Below are 16,923 nucleotides of genomic sequence, written 5' to 3' on the forward strand. Positions count from 1 at the left end.
GCAACCGAGAACCTTATCGATGACTTACGCTTACCAGACGAATTGGAAGCTAGTCCACTTCGTTTTGCTAATAAAGCGTACCAAAGACTACCAATAAAATAGAAACACACCTCCTTTTTAAACCCGGATACATTTAGTATATTTAAAGATGCCGATATGAATGCCACGTATGCTAATATAAGTGCTAAGCTAACATGCACATCTTGGAATTGTGTTCTGCGTGACCAATCTCATTAGTGTCATATCTAATGCGATGTATCTCTTTCATAAACCCGATTCTGATCCGAATCAAGACTTGTTCCCGTCGCCACGATTCATGTTTAACACTTGTTTGACACTGCGCGTGCCAACAGGACCATTCGCTAATCCACGGGGCGCGTGGATGTAACCCCCCACCACACACACACACACGCGCGTGTGAGGGACACACGCCAATGTTTGATGACCATTTGTGAAAGAAGTCAAACATCCGCCAGAAGCAGCGTGAAGCCGCTCGACGGGGGTGTGGGGGGGGGGGGGGGTTCTAACACCCGCTAGAAGAGCACCAAAGCAGTGAATGTGACTGACATCCCTTTCTGTCTACTTTGCGCAACTTTGTGCGTCAAAGGGGCAGCATCACGCGTGTCATATTCCATGTAAATCCTACAAACATCAATAAAAGTAGAACTCATGACAAACGGCAGGGACACGTGACAAGTGGGGTCCGTTTCCCACGGGAGGCACGTGAGGAGAATTACTTTTACTCTCAATGTGCGTAAATTCTCTAATTTGGCACATTAGATTGACGCAAAGAGTGGTTAAAAACACAATATTTACAATATGACAGCAATGCAGCCACCTTCTTGCTTGCTGCTTGTCCACGTTTGCCACGCACGCGTGGGAAGAAAAGCCTCAGGTGTGGAAGGGCGCGTGGCTTTGAACACCAATGCTAATGTGTCAACGCAAAAGAAGCCATTTCGTCTTCACCCCCACCCTGCCGCCACGAGAACTGTCTCCCGGCCCTTCTCCCACGCTCACACCCCACCTTAAACATTTGTTTCCACATCGGCGTGATTGTTTGCATAATTTTACACTCATTAACTGCAATAATACTGCTCATAACATTAGGTACACTTGCACAATTGATCACATCCGATACAAGTTGCGATCCTAAAAATGCTCACTTTTGATTGGAAGTGTCGTATACTGTAGATAATCATTGGCATTATTATTATTATTATTATTATGTGCTGTTGTGAGCCTCTGATACACAATAACTTAACCCAATGTATTACAAACAGCTTCATATGCAGTCTGCGTATATTATAAATCATATATATTATAAATATATGTTATAATATATATAATATATATTTTAAAGTCGCTGTGATACCCGTGTAAAGACTCATCTCATTCATTTGAAGCCCTAAAAAGCATTGGCGTGTGAAATGCACAAGCTCATCTGACACCTCCCCACGATGAGAAGTGTGTCCAGGACTTTTTCCCACGAATGTCCCACTGTAGTCAACATTTGGTCACTGCCGGAGGCCCCTGAACACACCAGAATTCCTGATGATGGATATATTATAATGTCATAAAATGAAAAGCTTCAACAGAGTCACAGAAACACCATATTTACAATTATGATGTTGCTGGTATAATACAATTGTGAGTAAAATATGAATAGCATTTTTCGTGTCTCGGTTTATAATGTCTATATAGTGTAACTTTTCATGTATAAAAGCATCACAATAATGTATAATGTGCGGATGGCTGCTGTGGTGCTTGAATTAAGTGTGATGAATGAATGAATGAATGAATAATGTTGTCCACTTCAAAGACTGTGGCATGTGGCGCATGCGTGCACAAATGGGGCGCGTGGCCGTGGAAAAAAAAGACAAAAGAGGTGTGAATGCAAATATGACAGCGTGAGGGACAATAAGGCGTCACGACGATGAGTTAGCGTTAGCTTTCACTGCACTTCCAGTTTTTCTTCATTTTCCGTTCACTAAGACGACACAATTAGCACCCGCTTCACGAATGAATGAAGTGTGTGTTTAAATAAATATACAATACAACCAAATGGCAAAAGTGTGTGAAGCGAAAAAGAGCTAGCTAAAGACCGGTAGTCTTAGCGGCCGCCTGATTGGCTAGAGTGTGAATGGGCGGGGTCAAGCAACCAGGAAGCCACGCGGTGAGGATATAAAAGGTCCGTTCAAGCTGCGTTCAAGTCGTTTTGGATCTTTTTGTGAAGAGAGGCAGTTTACAAAGATACTGAATCATGAAGATAATGCAGGAAACAGAAGACGCACGCAACGACAGAAAGGTAAAAACTCATTTGACTTATATATACCATATAATTGCTAATATTCACCTATTTTGGATTGTCCTGTTTATAGTTAGTTAACCCTTAGATGCATAAGTGGGTCAAAAATGACCCGGTCAGGTTGTTTTCTTGAAATATCTTCATAATGAAAATTTTTTATAATTTCATATTCCGGGTATTCCTAAAAAAACATGTTTTTGATATCATGCCGTTCACATTTTAACTTATCTTTTATACATTTTAAGAAATTGTAGTTTTTGTGTTACTACCCCAACCTTCCATAAGTGGGTCAAAAATGACCCGGTCAGGTTGTTTTCTTGAAATATCTTCATAATGAAAATTTTTCATCATTTCATATTCCAGGTATTCCTCAAAAAACATGTTTTTAATATCATGCCATTCACATTTTTAACTTACCTTTTATACATTTTAAGAAATTTTTGTTTGGCATGATTTTATTGTCATAAAAAGGCATTGATTCTAGTATGGGTGATTTTTGACCCCCTTATGGAAGAGTGTAGGGTCCAGTCACTCGTGCATCTAAGGGTTAATATGCATGTTTCTTTAAGGATTTGCCAGCATGCTAAAAATAAACCGTTAAAGCGTTTTATTTTTTTAAAGTGTGTTTCTGCGATAAAGTTATCTAGATATACTGGCCCTGTTTTAACATATATATTGACACGCACTATGGTACACATTATGTCATTGTATGCTCATATCACCTTGTACTTTGGTACAAGGTGCATTATTAAAAGAAAAACAAAAAAAAAACCTTAAACTGTATTATGGAAAGCAGGAAGTGAACAAATGTAAGAGTTAGTGATTGTAAAAGTACCAGATGGAGGGGTAGGATTTAATAAGCTTTGCTTCTTCCTACTCCTTTTGGACATGTGGAACTGGGAACTGATTATGGGATGCACTCAATTGGAATCTGATGCATGTTCAAATGAAATTAAACCATTACCATAACATATTTTATATATACATATATATATTTTTGGACTCTACAGCTAATAAAATCCCAAGCGGAGAAGCGTCGACGTGAGCGGATGAACCACAGTCTGGAGCGTTTGAGGATCATGTTGATGCACCAGCCACAACAGGAGGTAAATATTCGTTTAAAGAAGAAGTACACAGACTGAACATTAAAGATATGCAAATGAATCGAAAGCAGGTCTGAGGTGCGGGCCACAATGGTTCTCGCACTGCACTTTGGACAGCCCTGCCTTAGATCTCATGCTCTATGTGTTAGCGTATGGGATATGTGTTCATAATGTATCTATGAAAGCGAAATCTCAGGTTTTTTTTAAGAAAACCAAATACATGAATCCCATGAGAAAAATGACGTAAATCCAATTCTGTTCCAGAGAAAACCAATTTTATTATAGAGAATAATTATAGTTTTAAATGCAGAAAATAAAGTAAAGTGGTTATAAACGAGGACTGAAGTGCATGAATGAACATTTAACATTATGTGTCTCCCTTAAACCGTTCCCCCCGCAACTTGCGTTAACCAGGAACCTATATAATCCTATTGCAACTTTCTTACTTAGTGTTTAACATTTTCTTTTGCAAAGTTTTGCTACTTTTTGCTGCCATACTCAATTAAAAAAAACCTCAAAAATACGCAGTGAGCTTGAACGTCTCACCATGCAGACTTGGGGGCAGTGCTTATTAGGAGGAAGAAAGGAGACCCAAACAAAGTTGTTCATAGTTCTTAAATAAAACACACGCACATAATACACATGATGAAAAGATTCCTTGTCAGGAATCTGTCCGTAGTGTCCCAACTCTAAAAGAACCGACACATGGATGCTTTGTTTCGACGTACGCTAATATACGAGACATATTTTTTATTTAATTTATTTATATTTTTTTAATGAATTTTTATTTATTTATTTATAATAATTTATTTATTTAATTTAATCGAAAACGGAATCCTATACAAACAGCAAGGTTCCACTGCATGTGTTATTAATATGTAGTATTTGTCATACTTGTTGTAAGCTAATGATAGCGATGGTAACGTTAGCTTAGATTGAACGTACAGTATATCCTAGTACTGGGCTCTCAAACTCAATTTACCTGGGGGCCACTGGAGCTAGGGTCTGGGCAAGGCTGGGCCGCATCAGGTTTTCCAAAAAAAAAAAACGCATTTATTAAAAACAGAAAAATGAATAAACTTTGCTTTGGTTCCGATTTTCTACAATAAAAGTTCTGATAAAATATTCCACTGTTCTCAAATATCTTACTTTTTATTTTTCTACACAAAATAAGATGAAAAATAAATAAACAAATCAAGAATAAAGAAAATCAATCAATCAGTAATAAATAAATATAATAATAATAATAAAAAGTTAAGAAAGCACATATAGTTGGTGGGTAGACAAATGATTTTTTTCATATGAAAATGAACAAAGCATTATTAGAGCCCTGTAGACATGACAAAACACGACTATAGTCACATTTATACTCTTTTTATTTACAACATATTGCGCAACTGCAGGGTCTTGAGACACATGCTAACTCGCAAACTAGAGAGCTAGCGACCTAAACGGTAGCCTTCAAGTTATTTCCTTTCAACTTAAATAGCCAAAAACTTACCACTTCCACACGGATAGGGAGGATAACTATTAACAGTTATTTAACCTTTAACATGAACATGAATCAAACGTAATCATTTTTTCTGGGTACATGATACCATACAGCATCCATATCAAACTTAAACATTAAACTTTCATATCAAGGCGGGGGCCTCAAATTAGTGTCCTGCGGGCCACATTTGGCCCGCGAGCTGCGTGTTTGAGACCCCTGTCCTAGTATAACACTCCACATAACTCCACATTGTCGGACGCCTGTCTGTGACTGTTTTTTTTTGTATTTTGTGTACAACAAATGGTAATAATGAACCCAATAAGTGTTAATTATGGACGTGCGTGGTTGCAGGAAGCGTCTCAGCGTCGTGTGGAGAAGACTGAGATCCTGGAGAACACGGTCCTGTTCCTGCACAACACGGCCACCAAAGCAAAGACCACACCGAGCGAACCATCGTTCCAAGACGGCTTCTCCGCCTGCCTGCAGAGGGCCGCCCATTTCCTGGGCCCCGAGGTGAAAGGCCTGTGGCTGGTGGCCGCCTTGGACACTAATTCCTTCGCCGGGCGCTCCCTGGAACACCCATCCTCCGCCTCCTCCTCCTCCTCCTCCTCCTCTATTGTGCACGTCCCGACACACAAGTCCAAGCACAGGTTTCTGGGACAAGCCCCGGGGGTCTCATCCGGCGCCCAGCCCCTCAGGACCCTCTCACAGGCACAGGGGCCAAACTGGCCGGAGACATGTGTGGAAAGCCACTCGGCCAGCCCCGCCCCCGGTCACACTCTGTGGAGGCCGTGGCCTTGATTCCTCGCCCGCTTTGAACTTTGACCTCCATCATGTATAAATGACCTTTATAGGTCAACGTGACCTTGAGGCTGTAAATAATGTAAAGACATCGTTTGTACGTAGATGTATATGTCACATGTCCATGCACCCGCCGTAGAAATGACCCCCCCCCCCCCCCAAGATGTCAGCTTGATTATGCGGCAACCTCTGCTTCAGAGGTGAGTTTACACACACACACACACACACACACACACACACACACACACACACACACTATATTATTATTATATTCATATTTTGGATCTTTGATAATGACTGCATGTGGCATTTCCAGGTGTGGCGCTTCCGGCGTTGGAGGCGGGCAGAGTACCCAAGACGGTGCATCTTCATGCATAAACAATCTTTGTCACCATTTCTTGAAACAAATATATATATGACTTGTATATTTTGCACATTAACTTATTATTTATGTCCAGACATTTACTTTTGTTACCAAATAAACACATTCCATGAAAAACACTAAAGCAGGGGTCTCAAACTCAATTTACTTGGGGGCCACTGGAGCTAGGGTCTGGGTGAAGCCGGGCCGCATCAGGTTTTCCAAAAAAAAACAAAAAACGCATTTATTAAAAACAGAAAAATGAATAAACTTTGCTTTGGTTCCGATTTTCTACAAGAAAAGCTCTGATAAAACATTCCACTGTTCTCAAATATCTTACTTTTTATTTTTCTACACAAAATAAGATCAAGAAAAATCAATCAGTAATAAATAAATATAATAATAATAAAACGGCAAATAATTAAAAAATTAAGAAACCACATATAGTTGGTGGGTAGAGACACATGCTAACTCGCAAACTAGAGAGCTAGCGACCTAAACGGTAGCCTTCAAGTTATTTCCTTTCAACTTAAATAGCCAAAAACTTACCACTTCCACACGGATAGGGAGGATAACTATTAACAGTTATTTAACCTTTAACATGAACATGAATCAAACGTAATCATTTTTTCTGGGTACATGATACCATACAGCATCCATATCAAACTTAAACATTAAACTTTCATATCAAGGCGGGGGCCTCAAACTAGTGTCCTGCGGGCCACGTGTTTGAGACCCCTGCACTAAAGTGTGTCAGATGTCGTCTCGCTGCCAGAAGCGTGACCTCCTGCAGGGTGACGTCCTCCGAGGTGACACATCGGAAGACTTGATGTCCTCCCTTGGAGACATCAAACACGGCTTGCAGTTCACACCTTCTTGTTAAGTAAAAAAAAAAAAAAAAAACCTAACATTGGAGTGGCGTCATTAGAAAATGAATAGAAATGATCAGGAGATGTTCTCTTGTCTTGTGGAACAGGTTCCACTCTTCAGAGATGAATTTGGATCACTTTGTTGGAATTTTGGTCTATTTGTTCTGGAGCTCATTACTAATTGTTTTTCCTCACATTAAACTCACATGACTCACAAAACAAAAACCCATAAGCAACATATCCAACATGTCTTCCTAAGATCAATAATTAAGGTCATATTAACCCCTGATTGATTCATTGATCCATTAACAGGCATGTCCCAATACTTCATTTGAAAACAGAATTTGTGTTTATTATTGTAAAATGTGTCGGCACGGTGGACTAGTGGTTAGCGCGCAGACCTCACAGCTAGGAGACCAGGGTTCAGTTCCACCCTAAACAGCAACTAAACAGCAACAGCAGCTGTCTATGGGCTTGTATGGCTGGGCGAGCCCATAACTAGAAAATTCCCGCTGACATTTTGATGGGCTTGCCACCTGTGCTGAGAACCTCGGTTCCCGGTGTCTGCCGTGCGGCGCCGCCGAGCAATGCCGTGCGTACATTAGACGAGGAATTGAGCAACAAAGCTGAAATGCCAACATGCTAACAGTTAGCATTGTAGCGGCTAAAAAGAAAGCACCGAGTCTCAAAAGCGAAGAGTCAGTCCCATAGCGTCCCCACATCATGCCATGTGTGTATTTGCCTTTAGAAAGCGGCAAATTAGCTAAAATGCTAACATGCTGAGAGCAAGCTTGGTAGCATCTAGCAAGTCGGTACCAGGTCCCGACATCATGCCATGTGTGTATTTGGCTTTATAAATGAGTAAATTAGCCACAATGCTAACATGCTAACATGTTAATCTCCACCTCTCTGTGTGGAGTTTGCATGTTCTCCCCGTGCATGCGTGGGTTTTCTCCGGGTACTCCGGTTTCCTCCCACATTCCAAAAACATGCTAGGTTAATTAGCCACTCCAAATTGTCCATAGGTATGAATGTGAGTGTGAATGGTTGTTTGTCTATACGTGCCCTGGGATTGGCTGGCCACCAGTCCAGGGTGTACCCCGCCTCTCGCCCCAAGACAGCTGGGATAGGCTCCAGACATTTGTCCACGTGTGGGGTGTCACATGCTGGAGCATTTGTCCATCAAAAAAAAAAAACCTCCCTTGAATGATCATTTGGAATAAATCCTAAGATCTTTTACAAGCTGTGGAAATTAGTACATCAGTGCAATTTGGCGTGGGCGTTATTACACCCCACATTTCCACATTGCCACCGTGTGGAAGTGTGTCTTTTTGTGTGAACTGCAGTTTATTAGCCTTCCCTTCCTTAGCTGGTGTGAATTATCCTTGAGTGGGTCATCAGTTTCACAGGAATTGATTGCAGCGCCCTTAAAAACACCAAGGGCAAAAGTATAGTTTATTTTTATTATCGTTGACAAGAAAAGTAGTAAAGCAAGTCATTTTTCTGGATGGAATTATAATAGTGCAGTCATAATTTTCCTTGTTTTGGCACATGTTTTAATATTTGAGTTTTGTATAAGACATAATGTTAGATTTTAGGTGTATTAGATGGTGTCCGTGCGTGTGGGACGTCAATAACAAGACTAAATTAATAATAGAGCCACTTAATAATAATAATAATAATAATAATATATTCGGTGCCCTTCAAAACACCCATGGTCGCCTAAAATAACCACAATTATTTTTTATTGTGGATACTCTATAGGAAGACTAGCCACAAATTGATTACAAAATTAAATTGGTAATATTAATGATGATTATAATGATGGTAATAATGATAAAGATTATAACAATAATGATAATAACAATAATAATATTACAATGATAATAATAACAACAATAAAAAACAAGACTGTGGCATGAACATGATTATATATTGCAAAAAGGGGTAGGCATTTATAAGCTTTAAACTAAAAACCGAGGTCAAGAGAATAATAATAAAAATGTGAATAATCATCTATACGAGATTTTCAATCAAAATAGAACATTTTAAGGATCGCCCCTTGTATTGGATGTCATCAGACTGTGCGGACGTACCTTATGCTTTGACTAGTATATTTGCACTTAATGAGTGTGAAATTATGCAAACAATGAAGCCGATGTGGAGACAAATGTTCAAGGTGGAGTGTGAGGGTGGAAGGAGGTCCGGGAGACGGTTCTCGTGGCGGGGGGGTGAGGGTGAAGGTGAGTTGCCTTCTTTTGCGTTGGCAATTTTGCATTGCTGTTGAAAGCCACGCGTCCTTCCACACGTGCAAAGGGGCTTTTGTTCCCGGGCGCGTGCTTTGTCAGACGACAACAATCAATCAATCAATCACTCCTCCACGCCTCATTCGCATTTCAATCCACTGACACGCGTGTGGGAACGTGGGAAAGTCTTTTTTTTTCCACTCATGTGTGACTTTTAGCAGATGGTAAAGTTGAGGGAACTTCCTCATTCTCACAGCACACACAATGTGAAATAAAAAGTGGAACAACTGAAGCCGAAAAAACGAACTTTTGTCGGACCAAAACAAATAAAAGCAAATGAAATTGGTGCGTCTTTATAATATGACGATAAAATAACTACCAAAAATACATAAAATGCCGAATTCAGTAACGATAAAATGGAAATGCTGCTTTCATAATAAGTAGCCAGTTTGTCAAATAAGACTTATTAAAATCAAAGCGCTTAAGCTTGTATAAATAGAAAAACTTTGAAGAAAATCATTTCAACCGCTGCAAAAAATATTTTATTCAAATTAAAGCAGGCATAATGTCAACAATAATTATTACAAAAACAATTATCTTGTATATTTTTATTAATTTGAAACGTATACAATATATTTTAGTGACTGTGGGGGGTAAATAAAGTGGGTGATGGGCGGAACCTTTTAAATGAACCAATTGTTTACAAATGTTTCGTCAAACTAGAACAATGTAACGTTATACGTCATGTCAGTGGATTATCGAGATTTTCCACGTCGACTGTTGCAATACAACTCTAGAATACTTATATTAATATTGTAAATAAAACGACTGTGGTCAATAACAAGCTGTGTTTTTATTGCCGACGATCATGGCTACTGTCGGCCGTAACCACGCCACCAAAACACAGCCCGCATCTACTACACATGTGCTTCCTTCCTGGTTCCCTCACCATGCCACGCCCCCACCCCTGGTGCATTCACGGCCACCCGGAACGGTTTAGACACTCTAAGAACGCAACATGTCAACAGGAACACATCGGTGTCACTACAATATTAATACGTCCGCCAGTTCAGCATTTTTATATTTTGTTACATTAACTCAGTATAGTTATGTTTTAACTCCAGAAAGTAAGATTATGTGCAACAAGTTGAAAGGAAAATGTGAATTCAAAGTCAGTGCTAAATTTAGGCCGCAGCGGTTATACAATAAATGACCAAAAGGTGGCGCCCTTTCACTTACTTGCTGCGATTAAAAGAAACGCCAGGTGTGTATAATTTGACTGCAAGAGACAGCTAGAAAGTGTCACTTGAAACTAGAGTAAAACTAATTTACAGTGCTATAAGAGTCATTGGCATGGTGTTTTCTCCACTCCTCGTACTTTTGTCATTTTTTGCCTTCAACCAAGTTGGCAAAGCGCCGTTATTATGGAGTGCTTCAAACCAAACAAACTCTGCAATCGTGACTCGAGTGCCCCGAAGAGACACCCCAAGTTTACCCCAGCCTTACCTCAAACTGCCGGTGTACGTCGACGCCAAGCTGCCGCCGCAGGAGAAACTCCATTTGTACCCCGCCATCGGCACCGGCTCGGAGCCTTTACCTGGGCCCGTCAGGGAGCGCCTTCTTCCCGCGGGGCCCGGCAGGAGGCCGCCGAGGCCAGCGGAGGATTCAGTCAGGACTTTGTGTAAAATGGACAAAATGGTCGTTAAGGTGCCAAAGAGCATTTTGAACGGCGCTGAAGCGATTTCTCATCTTAAACTGGGAACCTGCCGAGCCAATAAATCATCCAATAATTATATTTATTTTCTAACTGAACTTGGCCAGTGTGAAACCAAGCGAGAGGTGAGTCAATAAGTAATTTGGTTGATGGTGTACACTCATTTGACTGCATATTGTGTAAATGTACACCAAGTTAGGAAATATCTTACCTAATTTAAGTAATATGTTACACAACTTCCGGTTAGCATAACGGCTAATTAGCTTGATGACACGGCTATATTTTTTCACAGCGGGTACCGTAGTTTTAATTTTGTCATTTTGACATGACGCTGTCGTCTATTGATATAACCGGTTTTTATTGACCTGCTTCTGATTCTTTATTGATTTAGAACCTGATGTTGGTGACATCATCTACCTGCGACGCATATTATTCATTCGTTCTTTGCTCATTCAGTGCATTGGGACACTCGTACAAGCTAACGTGTTTCGATACACGAGCGACAGAAAACAATAAAAAATTTTAAAGGAAAAAAATTGGAATTCTGCCCACCCACAATCCTTATTTGCAACATAACCACACATGTCTCCCTTTTCTGTACATTCTAAACAGTAAACAGAGAAAACAGCTAGCATGTGGGAGCTAACAATGCACGTAACGGGACACATATTTCGACACCCATTTTTCAACTGGTTTTAAGATTTTGATCAAGTCTATAGAATTATTCCTGTCCCCCATTTGGAAAACCTGTTTTTTTGCAGATCATAAATGGACAGATGACCTATTCAAACACATTACAATATAATTCAGAGATGCCCCAAGGACCCATAAGAAGAACAGCGCCCTTCTCCCTGACTGTGGCCTGCAATTACACCAGGTGATGATACATTTCTGTACATTATTATTATTATTGTTATTTTAAAGCTAAAAATGTGACTTTCATTGTCGTTCTAGGTATCAGTATTCCTACAAAATTGGATACCTGCCAAAGACGCACATTCGTCACGTCATCAAAACTATGAAGAACAGAGCAAATTTTATTCTAACACCTCGTAATGGTAAATTATCACAGGAAAAGTATAATATAGTCATTATTGACATGAGTGATGTGATGAGGGTTTGGCCTTTTGCTCTAATTTGCAGCTCAGTGGGAAAGACTTTCCCCATCGGATCAATATGTGCTGGGGGAGCCCATGTACTTCGAGGCCGAGGGTCCGTCCATGCCGGACAACATGAGGCTGTATGTCCACTCGTGTTACGCCACGCCCGAGAAGCAACACACTTCCTCACCTCAGTTTGCAGTCGTGAATAATTTTGGGTAAAATAAGAGATTTCCTGAAGCAGACAAGGAAAGCGTACGTTTGAACATGACTTTTTTTTTTCTTCTTCCTTTAATGATAAAGCTGCATGGCTGAAAGCAAATACGGTCGCTCCAGATTCATCCCGTACAAGAACAACGCCGTCCGCTTCTCCGTGGACGCTTTCTTGTTCAAAGGAATGACAGACCGAGTGAGTGAAATAGGTGACATGTCTCGTTGTCATTGCTCATCTTTGTCGTCTCCCTACATCATGACATCATCAGCAGCTCTACATGCATTGCAGCATGTCTGCGGAAAGCACCCTTCCCACTCCAACTGCAAAGTCCTGCAACTTCGACACAAAGACTGGAAGGTTAGGTTTCAACACAAACTCCTGTAATAAGTATGCTCTATACCAGTGGTTCTCAACTGGTTTTTGGCAGCGGGTCCCACCTGACCCAAAATGTATAAAATGCACATTGAAAATCCCACACAGTAGGGGTGTCTTTAAAAAAAGTAGCTAATGAATGATGCCTGTGTTGTGGTTGACTATAATAATAATAATAATAATAATAATAATATATTTTATTTGTATAGCGCTTTTCAAAATACTCAAATAAATACTGATGATTTTTCTTATTAACAGTATGCCTTTATTTATTACCATTTTCAAGCTACAACCTTTTGAAATAGTCTCTCTGGCCCCTAAAGGGTTAATAATGAAACATGCTCAATTTAAAAACCTGAAAAGAAAACCTGTTTACAATTTTCTAAATATGATTTTTAGCATTAGAGTCCTCTTGTCATGATATAACACCCCTATAATTACCTTAACATTCCTATTACCCAATATAGTAGACATAAGGCTGTGTTACTGTAAATGTGTTGTGGTGATTAGACACATTAGCCGAGTGGACAGGAAGTATCGGCAGGCAGGTTCAGAGTTGAGTTTTAGTGTGCCACGGGTTGTAGCCGCAACAGTAGCCTTTGTTAGAGATGATTGCGTTGTTGAGAGCTGATTCAAAGCTGCATTAATTAATGTCTGTTGTTTTGGCGACAAAATCTGGTGCTTGTGTGTCTCACCCATCGTTACTCGCACCTAGTTTAAAATACTGCATATTGTCACGACATTTATGAATGTGTCTTCTGAAAGCCTTATTTTTATTTTACATAATGTATGCTTGAAAATGCTTCATTGAGGAAAAACAATTAATATGCTAAATATGAATATTTTTGACCAATAATAGACTGTATTCAAGCACCAAACAGTGGGATTTATTAAATCGTGTTTTTGAAAAAAGGTGATGTAATGAAGCAGTGAAATTCGAAGCGGCAAAGGATTATTGTACTAAGAATGTATGGTTGTAGACCACAAAAAAGATGGAAAAAAATACTTTGTCTAAATATACATATTTAGTCATAGTCATTTTTGATGTTTGTTTACGTTGTCCATTTGTTTCCTTCCAGATGGGTGGAGCTCTATGGCTCACATTGGGTGTGTGTCTGCTGCAACTCCAACTGTGGCTCTGCTTCCTCCGCCTGTGAGAAACAGAACATCTCTTTTTTTTTATTTTTATTTTTACCTTTTCTGCAGGGAGAGCCGTCTGACACGGCAAGTGGCCGTCATCACATAATTTAAAGGGGCTCATTTTCCGACCCTTTGTATTGAGCTGTGGACTCCTATAGAGAAGCTCCACATGACGACCGGCACAGAAAGCTTTCTGGATCATCCAGAATCTGCACCTACGTATTAAAATGGTCTGTTGTGTCACTGGCTGCGAATCCAACTTTATAGGAAGGAGTTGATAAACGGTAAAGTAGTTGATAGTAGACGGCGATGTATCTTTTTAAAACGTGGGCCGCACAGTGGTCGAGTGGTTAGCACGTCCATAGGTATGAATGTGAGTGTGAATGGTTGTTTGTCTATATGTGCCCTGTGATTGGCTGGCCACCAGTCCAGGGTGTACCCCGCCTCTCACCTGACGTCAGCTGGGATAGGCTCCAGCATGCGTTTATTCCCATATTGTGGGAATAAAGTCAAAACAGAAGAACGGGCGATGTTTGATATGAATAATATGCTTTTTCACTTAATGACAAAGCTGAGATGCACTTTTTTCTTGAACTATGAATAACTTTTAAGCATATCTGTGTGTTGCTTTGGAAAATATCAAAATGACAAAATTGCATCCTTTTATTTTTTCACTATGTGACCGTTGTGACCTATGTGACCGAACATTTGTACGCCCCTGCTCTAAATGAGCAAAAATAAATATCCATATATTGTTGATTTTGCAGATACCACAATGAGCAGCAGCGGAGGATGGAAGGTGCAGCCTCAAGTGCAACTCTTCCAAAACTACAAGAGGAAGCGCTTGTTGCCTTCCACCAGAACGAGACCAGCAGTGAAGACGACGACAGACGCCATTCAGAGCAGCGCGACGCCACACGATCTCGGACATCTGAAGTGGCGGTTTGGAGGCGGAGGCGTGGAGTGGGTAGAGCTGGAGGAGGGGGTTGAGGAGGAGGAGAAGAAGAAAGTGAAGGGCACCGCTGTTGTGGAAGAGGATTTCCCGGAAGCTCAGCACATCCTGGAAGGTATCATTTGCTAAAGATATCAAATATGAGAGCCAAAGGGGTTATTTCTATGAGAAATTGATGTTTATGTCAGGGGTGTCCAAACTTTTTCCAGCGAGGGCCACACAAAAACAATGCAAGAGCCACTTTAAAATGCTAAAAAGTTACAATGTGTGTGTAAATATTTATATTTCATGAAAAAAATGCAACTCAATTGTCATATTGGTGAAAAGCTTATTAGTATCAACCTCACCCTTTTTCTTTCTTTAATATTCAAAAAGAAAATTTCTTCTTTTCATTTTCTGACTTTATTCCTACATTTTCATGGTATTCTCATATTATAATTTTTCAGAAATTACCTGTTTATTTTGTCTGTCTCATAAAGATACACCATATTTTTCTTTAATAGTTGAACTCCATGCTATACTAAAATATTATTTTTCCTCGTATTGCTCATACGTGTGGTCTACAGTTCATTTATTCCTGACAGCCAAAGTTGCTAAATCAAAGGTTCCTATTGGATTCCATAGAAAATACATGGGGGTCATTTTTCACCCACTTATGGAAGAAACTACCAGTTCTTAAAATGTATAAAAGGTAAGTTAATAATGTGAATGGCATGATATTAAAAACATGTTTTTTTTAGGAATACCTGGAATATGAAATGATAAAAAAAATTTCATTATGAAGATATTTGAAGAAAACAACCTGACCAGGTCATTTTTGACCCACTTATGCATCTAAGGGTTAAGATCCAAATGCATATAATATGCAAAAATGCATATTCTAGCAATTTTCCAACTGGTCTTAACTGGTTTTCCAATGTTGCCTTGATTCAGCCTTTGCAGATTTAGGAAGTAGTAATTCATCAAGTTCCCGTTAGGGGGCGCACAACTTGTCTGCGCTGGATTTAGAGCACATGGGCGTATTCTACTTACGTCTGACGTTCTGCCTGTGCTTCCACAGTGTATTATACATCATGATAACATGACTTTACCTTCTCCAGAGCCAAACGACAAAACCTCCAAAAACTCGAAGAGGAAAAAGCCCACCACCACAGTGCCAACACAACCATCACAGAAGATGACCACAGAGAAGACAGCATGGCTTGACGTGAAGGGTAAGGTGGACGATATGGTCACAGAGAGAGTGGAGTGGGTGGAGGAGGTGCAGGAGGATATGGTGGAAGGTTCTGCTGTTGTGGTGGAAGAGGTCAGACAACCTCGCAGAACTTTTGAAGATATCTTTGAATTTGATGAATAAAGCCGACTGTTCAATGCCAACGAGGGTTGCATATTAAAAAAAAAAAATATTGTCATATTTTGCTAAACCCAATCCAATTTAGTACGGTATATTTCTGATGCACTTATCCACGCTCACTTCCGATCTTGATACCTCAATTAGAATATCTGCAGATACTGGGACCTTTCAGATTCCTCAATTTGTATGCTTCATTGATCTCCATTTTGGTTTCACTTTCCAATTCAGTCTGTACAATACAAAAATAGTTATGGCAAAAACATTTATTTCAGAAAACAGAAAATAATTGCTAACCGCTGTTTATGTTTATTTACCACTTGCTTATGGTCTTGTAGCGACATTTACTCTTACTGTTTTGGCTATGTTTGCTGATATTCTCCAAGCTACATTCGTTTATATTCTTTTAGCTTTGTTTACTGATATTCTGTTTGCCGATCGTCCTCAAGCTACATTTGTTAATAATCCTTTTACTACATTTGCTGATAGTCTTTTAGCTATGTGTGGTGTTATGGCTGTGTTCTCTAATATTCTTCTAGCCTACTGTATGTTCCTCATGCCCATGTCTAGATAGATAGATGGATGGATAGATAGATTGTCGTTGCACAATAACGCAGCAGTGAAATTGCCAACAAAATGTTGTTGCCTGGCTCCCGTATAATAATAATAATAATAATAATAATGTGGAGAATAGATGACATGAAATATGAACAACAATGTACAGTGTAAACAGTAAATTGCACAAATAATTTAGAATAAATCATTCATTCATTCATTTTCTACCGCTTTTCCTCACGAGGGTCGCGGGGGTGCTGGAGCCTATCCCAGCTGTCTTCAGGCAAGAGGCGGGGTCCACCCTGGACTGGTGGCCAGCCAATCCCAGGGCGCATATAGACAAACAAC

At 39.9% G+C, this 16,923-nt stretch overlaps 2 protein-coding genes across 7 annotated transcripts in view; both read left to right on the forward strand.

Moving 5' to 3' along the window:
- The first annotated feature begins 2,176 nt into the window (after positions 1 to 2,176).
- her7 (hairy and enhancer of split related-7) lies at positions 2,177 to 6,170 on the forward strand. Its single transcript, XM_058053260.1, has 4 exons — positions 2,177 to 2,305; positions 3,316 to 3,411; positions 5,252 to 5,901; positions 6,018 to 6,170. The coding sequence occupies exons 1-3, from the start codon at positions 2,261 to 2,263 to the stop codon at positions 5,699 to 5,701; spliced, it is 591 nt and encodes a 196-aa protein (XP_057909243.1). The 5' UTR covers positions 2,177 to 2,260; the 3' UTR covers positions 5,702 to 5,901; positions 6,018 to 6,170.
- A 4,260-nt stretch (positions 6,171 to 10,430) lies between these two features.
- The window catches only part of zp3d.2 (zona pellucida glycoprotein 3d tandem duplicate 2), a 30,241-nt gene continuing 23,748 nt past the window's right edge, over positions 10,431 to 16,923 (forward strand). For 5 of the 6 annotated variants that reach the window (XR_009119925.1, XR_009119924.1, XM_058053379.1 and 2 more), the window contains exons 1-9: positions 10,431 to 11,016; positions 11,653 to 11,768; positions 11,846 to 11,949; positions 12,035 to 12,209; positions 12,295 to 12,400; positions 12,474 to 12,562; positions 13,657 to 13,730; positions 14,485 to 14,784; positions 15,770 to 15,883. Coding sequence is in view for 4 of the 6 variants with exons in the window: in XM_058053379.1 (XP_057909362.1) it covers positions 10,531 to 11,016; positions 11,653 to 11,768; positions 11,846 to 11,949; positions 12,035 to 12,209; positions 12,295 to 12,400; positions 12,474 to 12,562; positions 13,657 to 13,730; positions 14,485 to 14,784; positions 15,770 to 15,883 (1,564 nt within the window). In the remaining 2 variants the exon portion in view is untranslated. The remainder of the gene's footprint in view (positions 11,017 to 11,652; positions 11,769 to 11,845; positions 11,950 to 12,034; positions 12,210 to 12,294; positions 12,401 to 12,473; positions 12,563 to 13,656; positions 13,731 to 14,484; positions 14,785 to 15,769; positions 15,884 to 16,923) is intronic. The other variant, XM_058053380.1, reaches the window with a different exon arrangement.

This window comes from Doryrhamphus excisus, chromosome 17, assembly GCF_030265055.1.
Source record: "Doryrhamphus excisus isolate RoL2022-K1 chromosome 17, RoL_Dexc_1.0, whole genome shotgun sequence".
NCBI lineage: Eukaryota > Metazoa > Chordata > Actinopteri > Syngnathiformes > Syngnathidae > Doryrhamphus > Doryrhamphus excisus.

What these genes read in the sequence shown, in the direction of transcription:
- her7 (XM_058053260.1), top strand. Translation starts at nt 2,261, where the DNA reads ATGAAGATAATGCAGGAAACAGAAGACGCACGCAACGACAGAAAG. An exon ending in ACGCACGCAACGACAGAAAG is followed by an intron (nt 2,306 to 3,315) that starts GTAAAAACTCAT and finishes TGGACTCTACAG; the next exon opens with CTAATAAAATCCCAAGCGGA. An exon ending in TGCACCAGCCACAACAGGAG is followed by an intron (nt 3,412 to 5,251) that starts GTAAATATTCGT and finishes GCGTGGTTGCAG; the next exon opens with GAAGCGTCTCAGCGTCGTGT.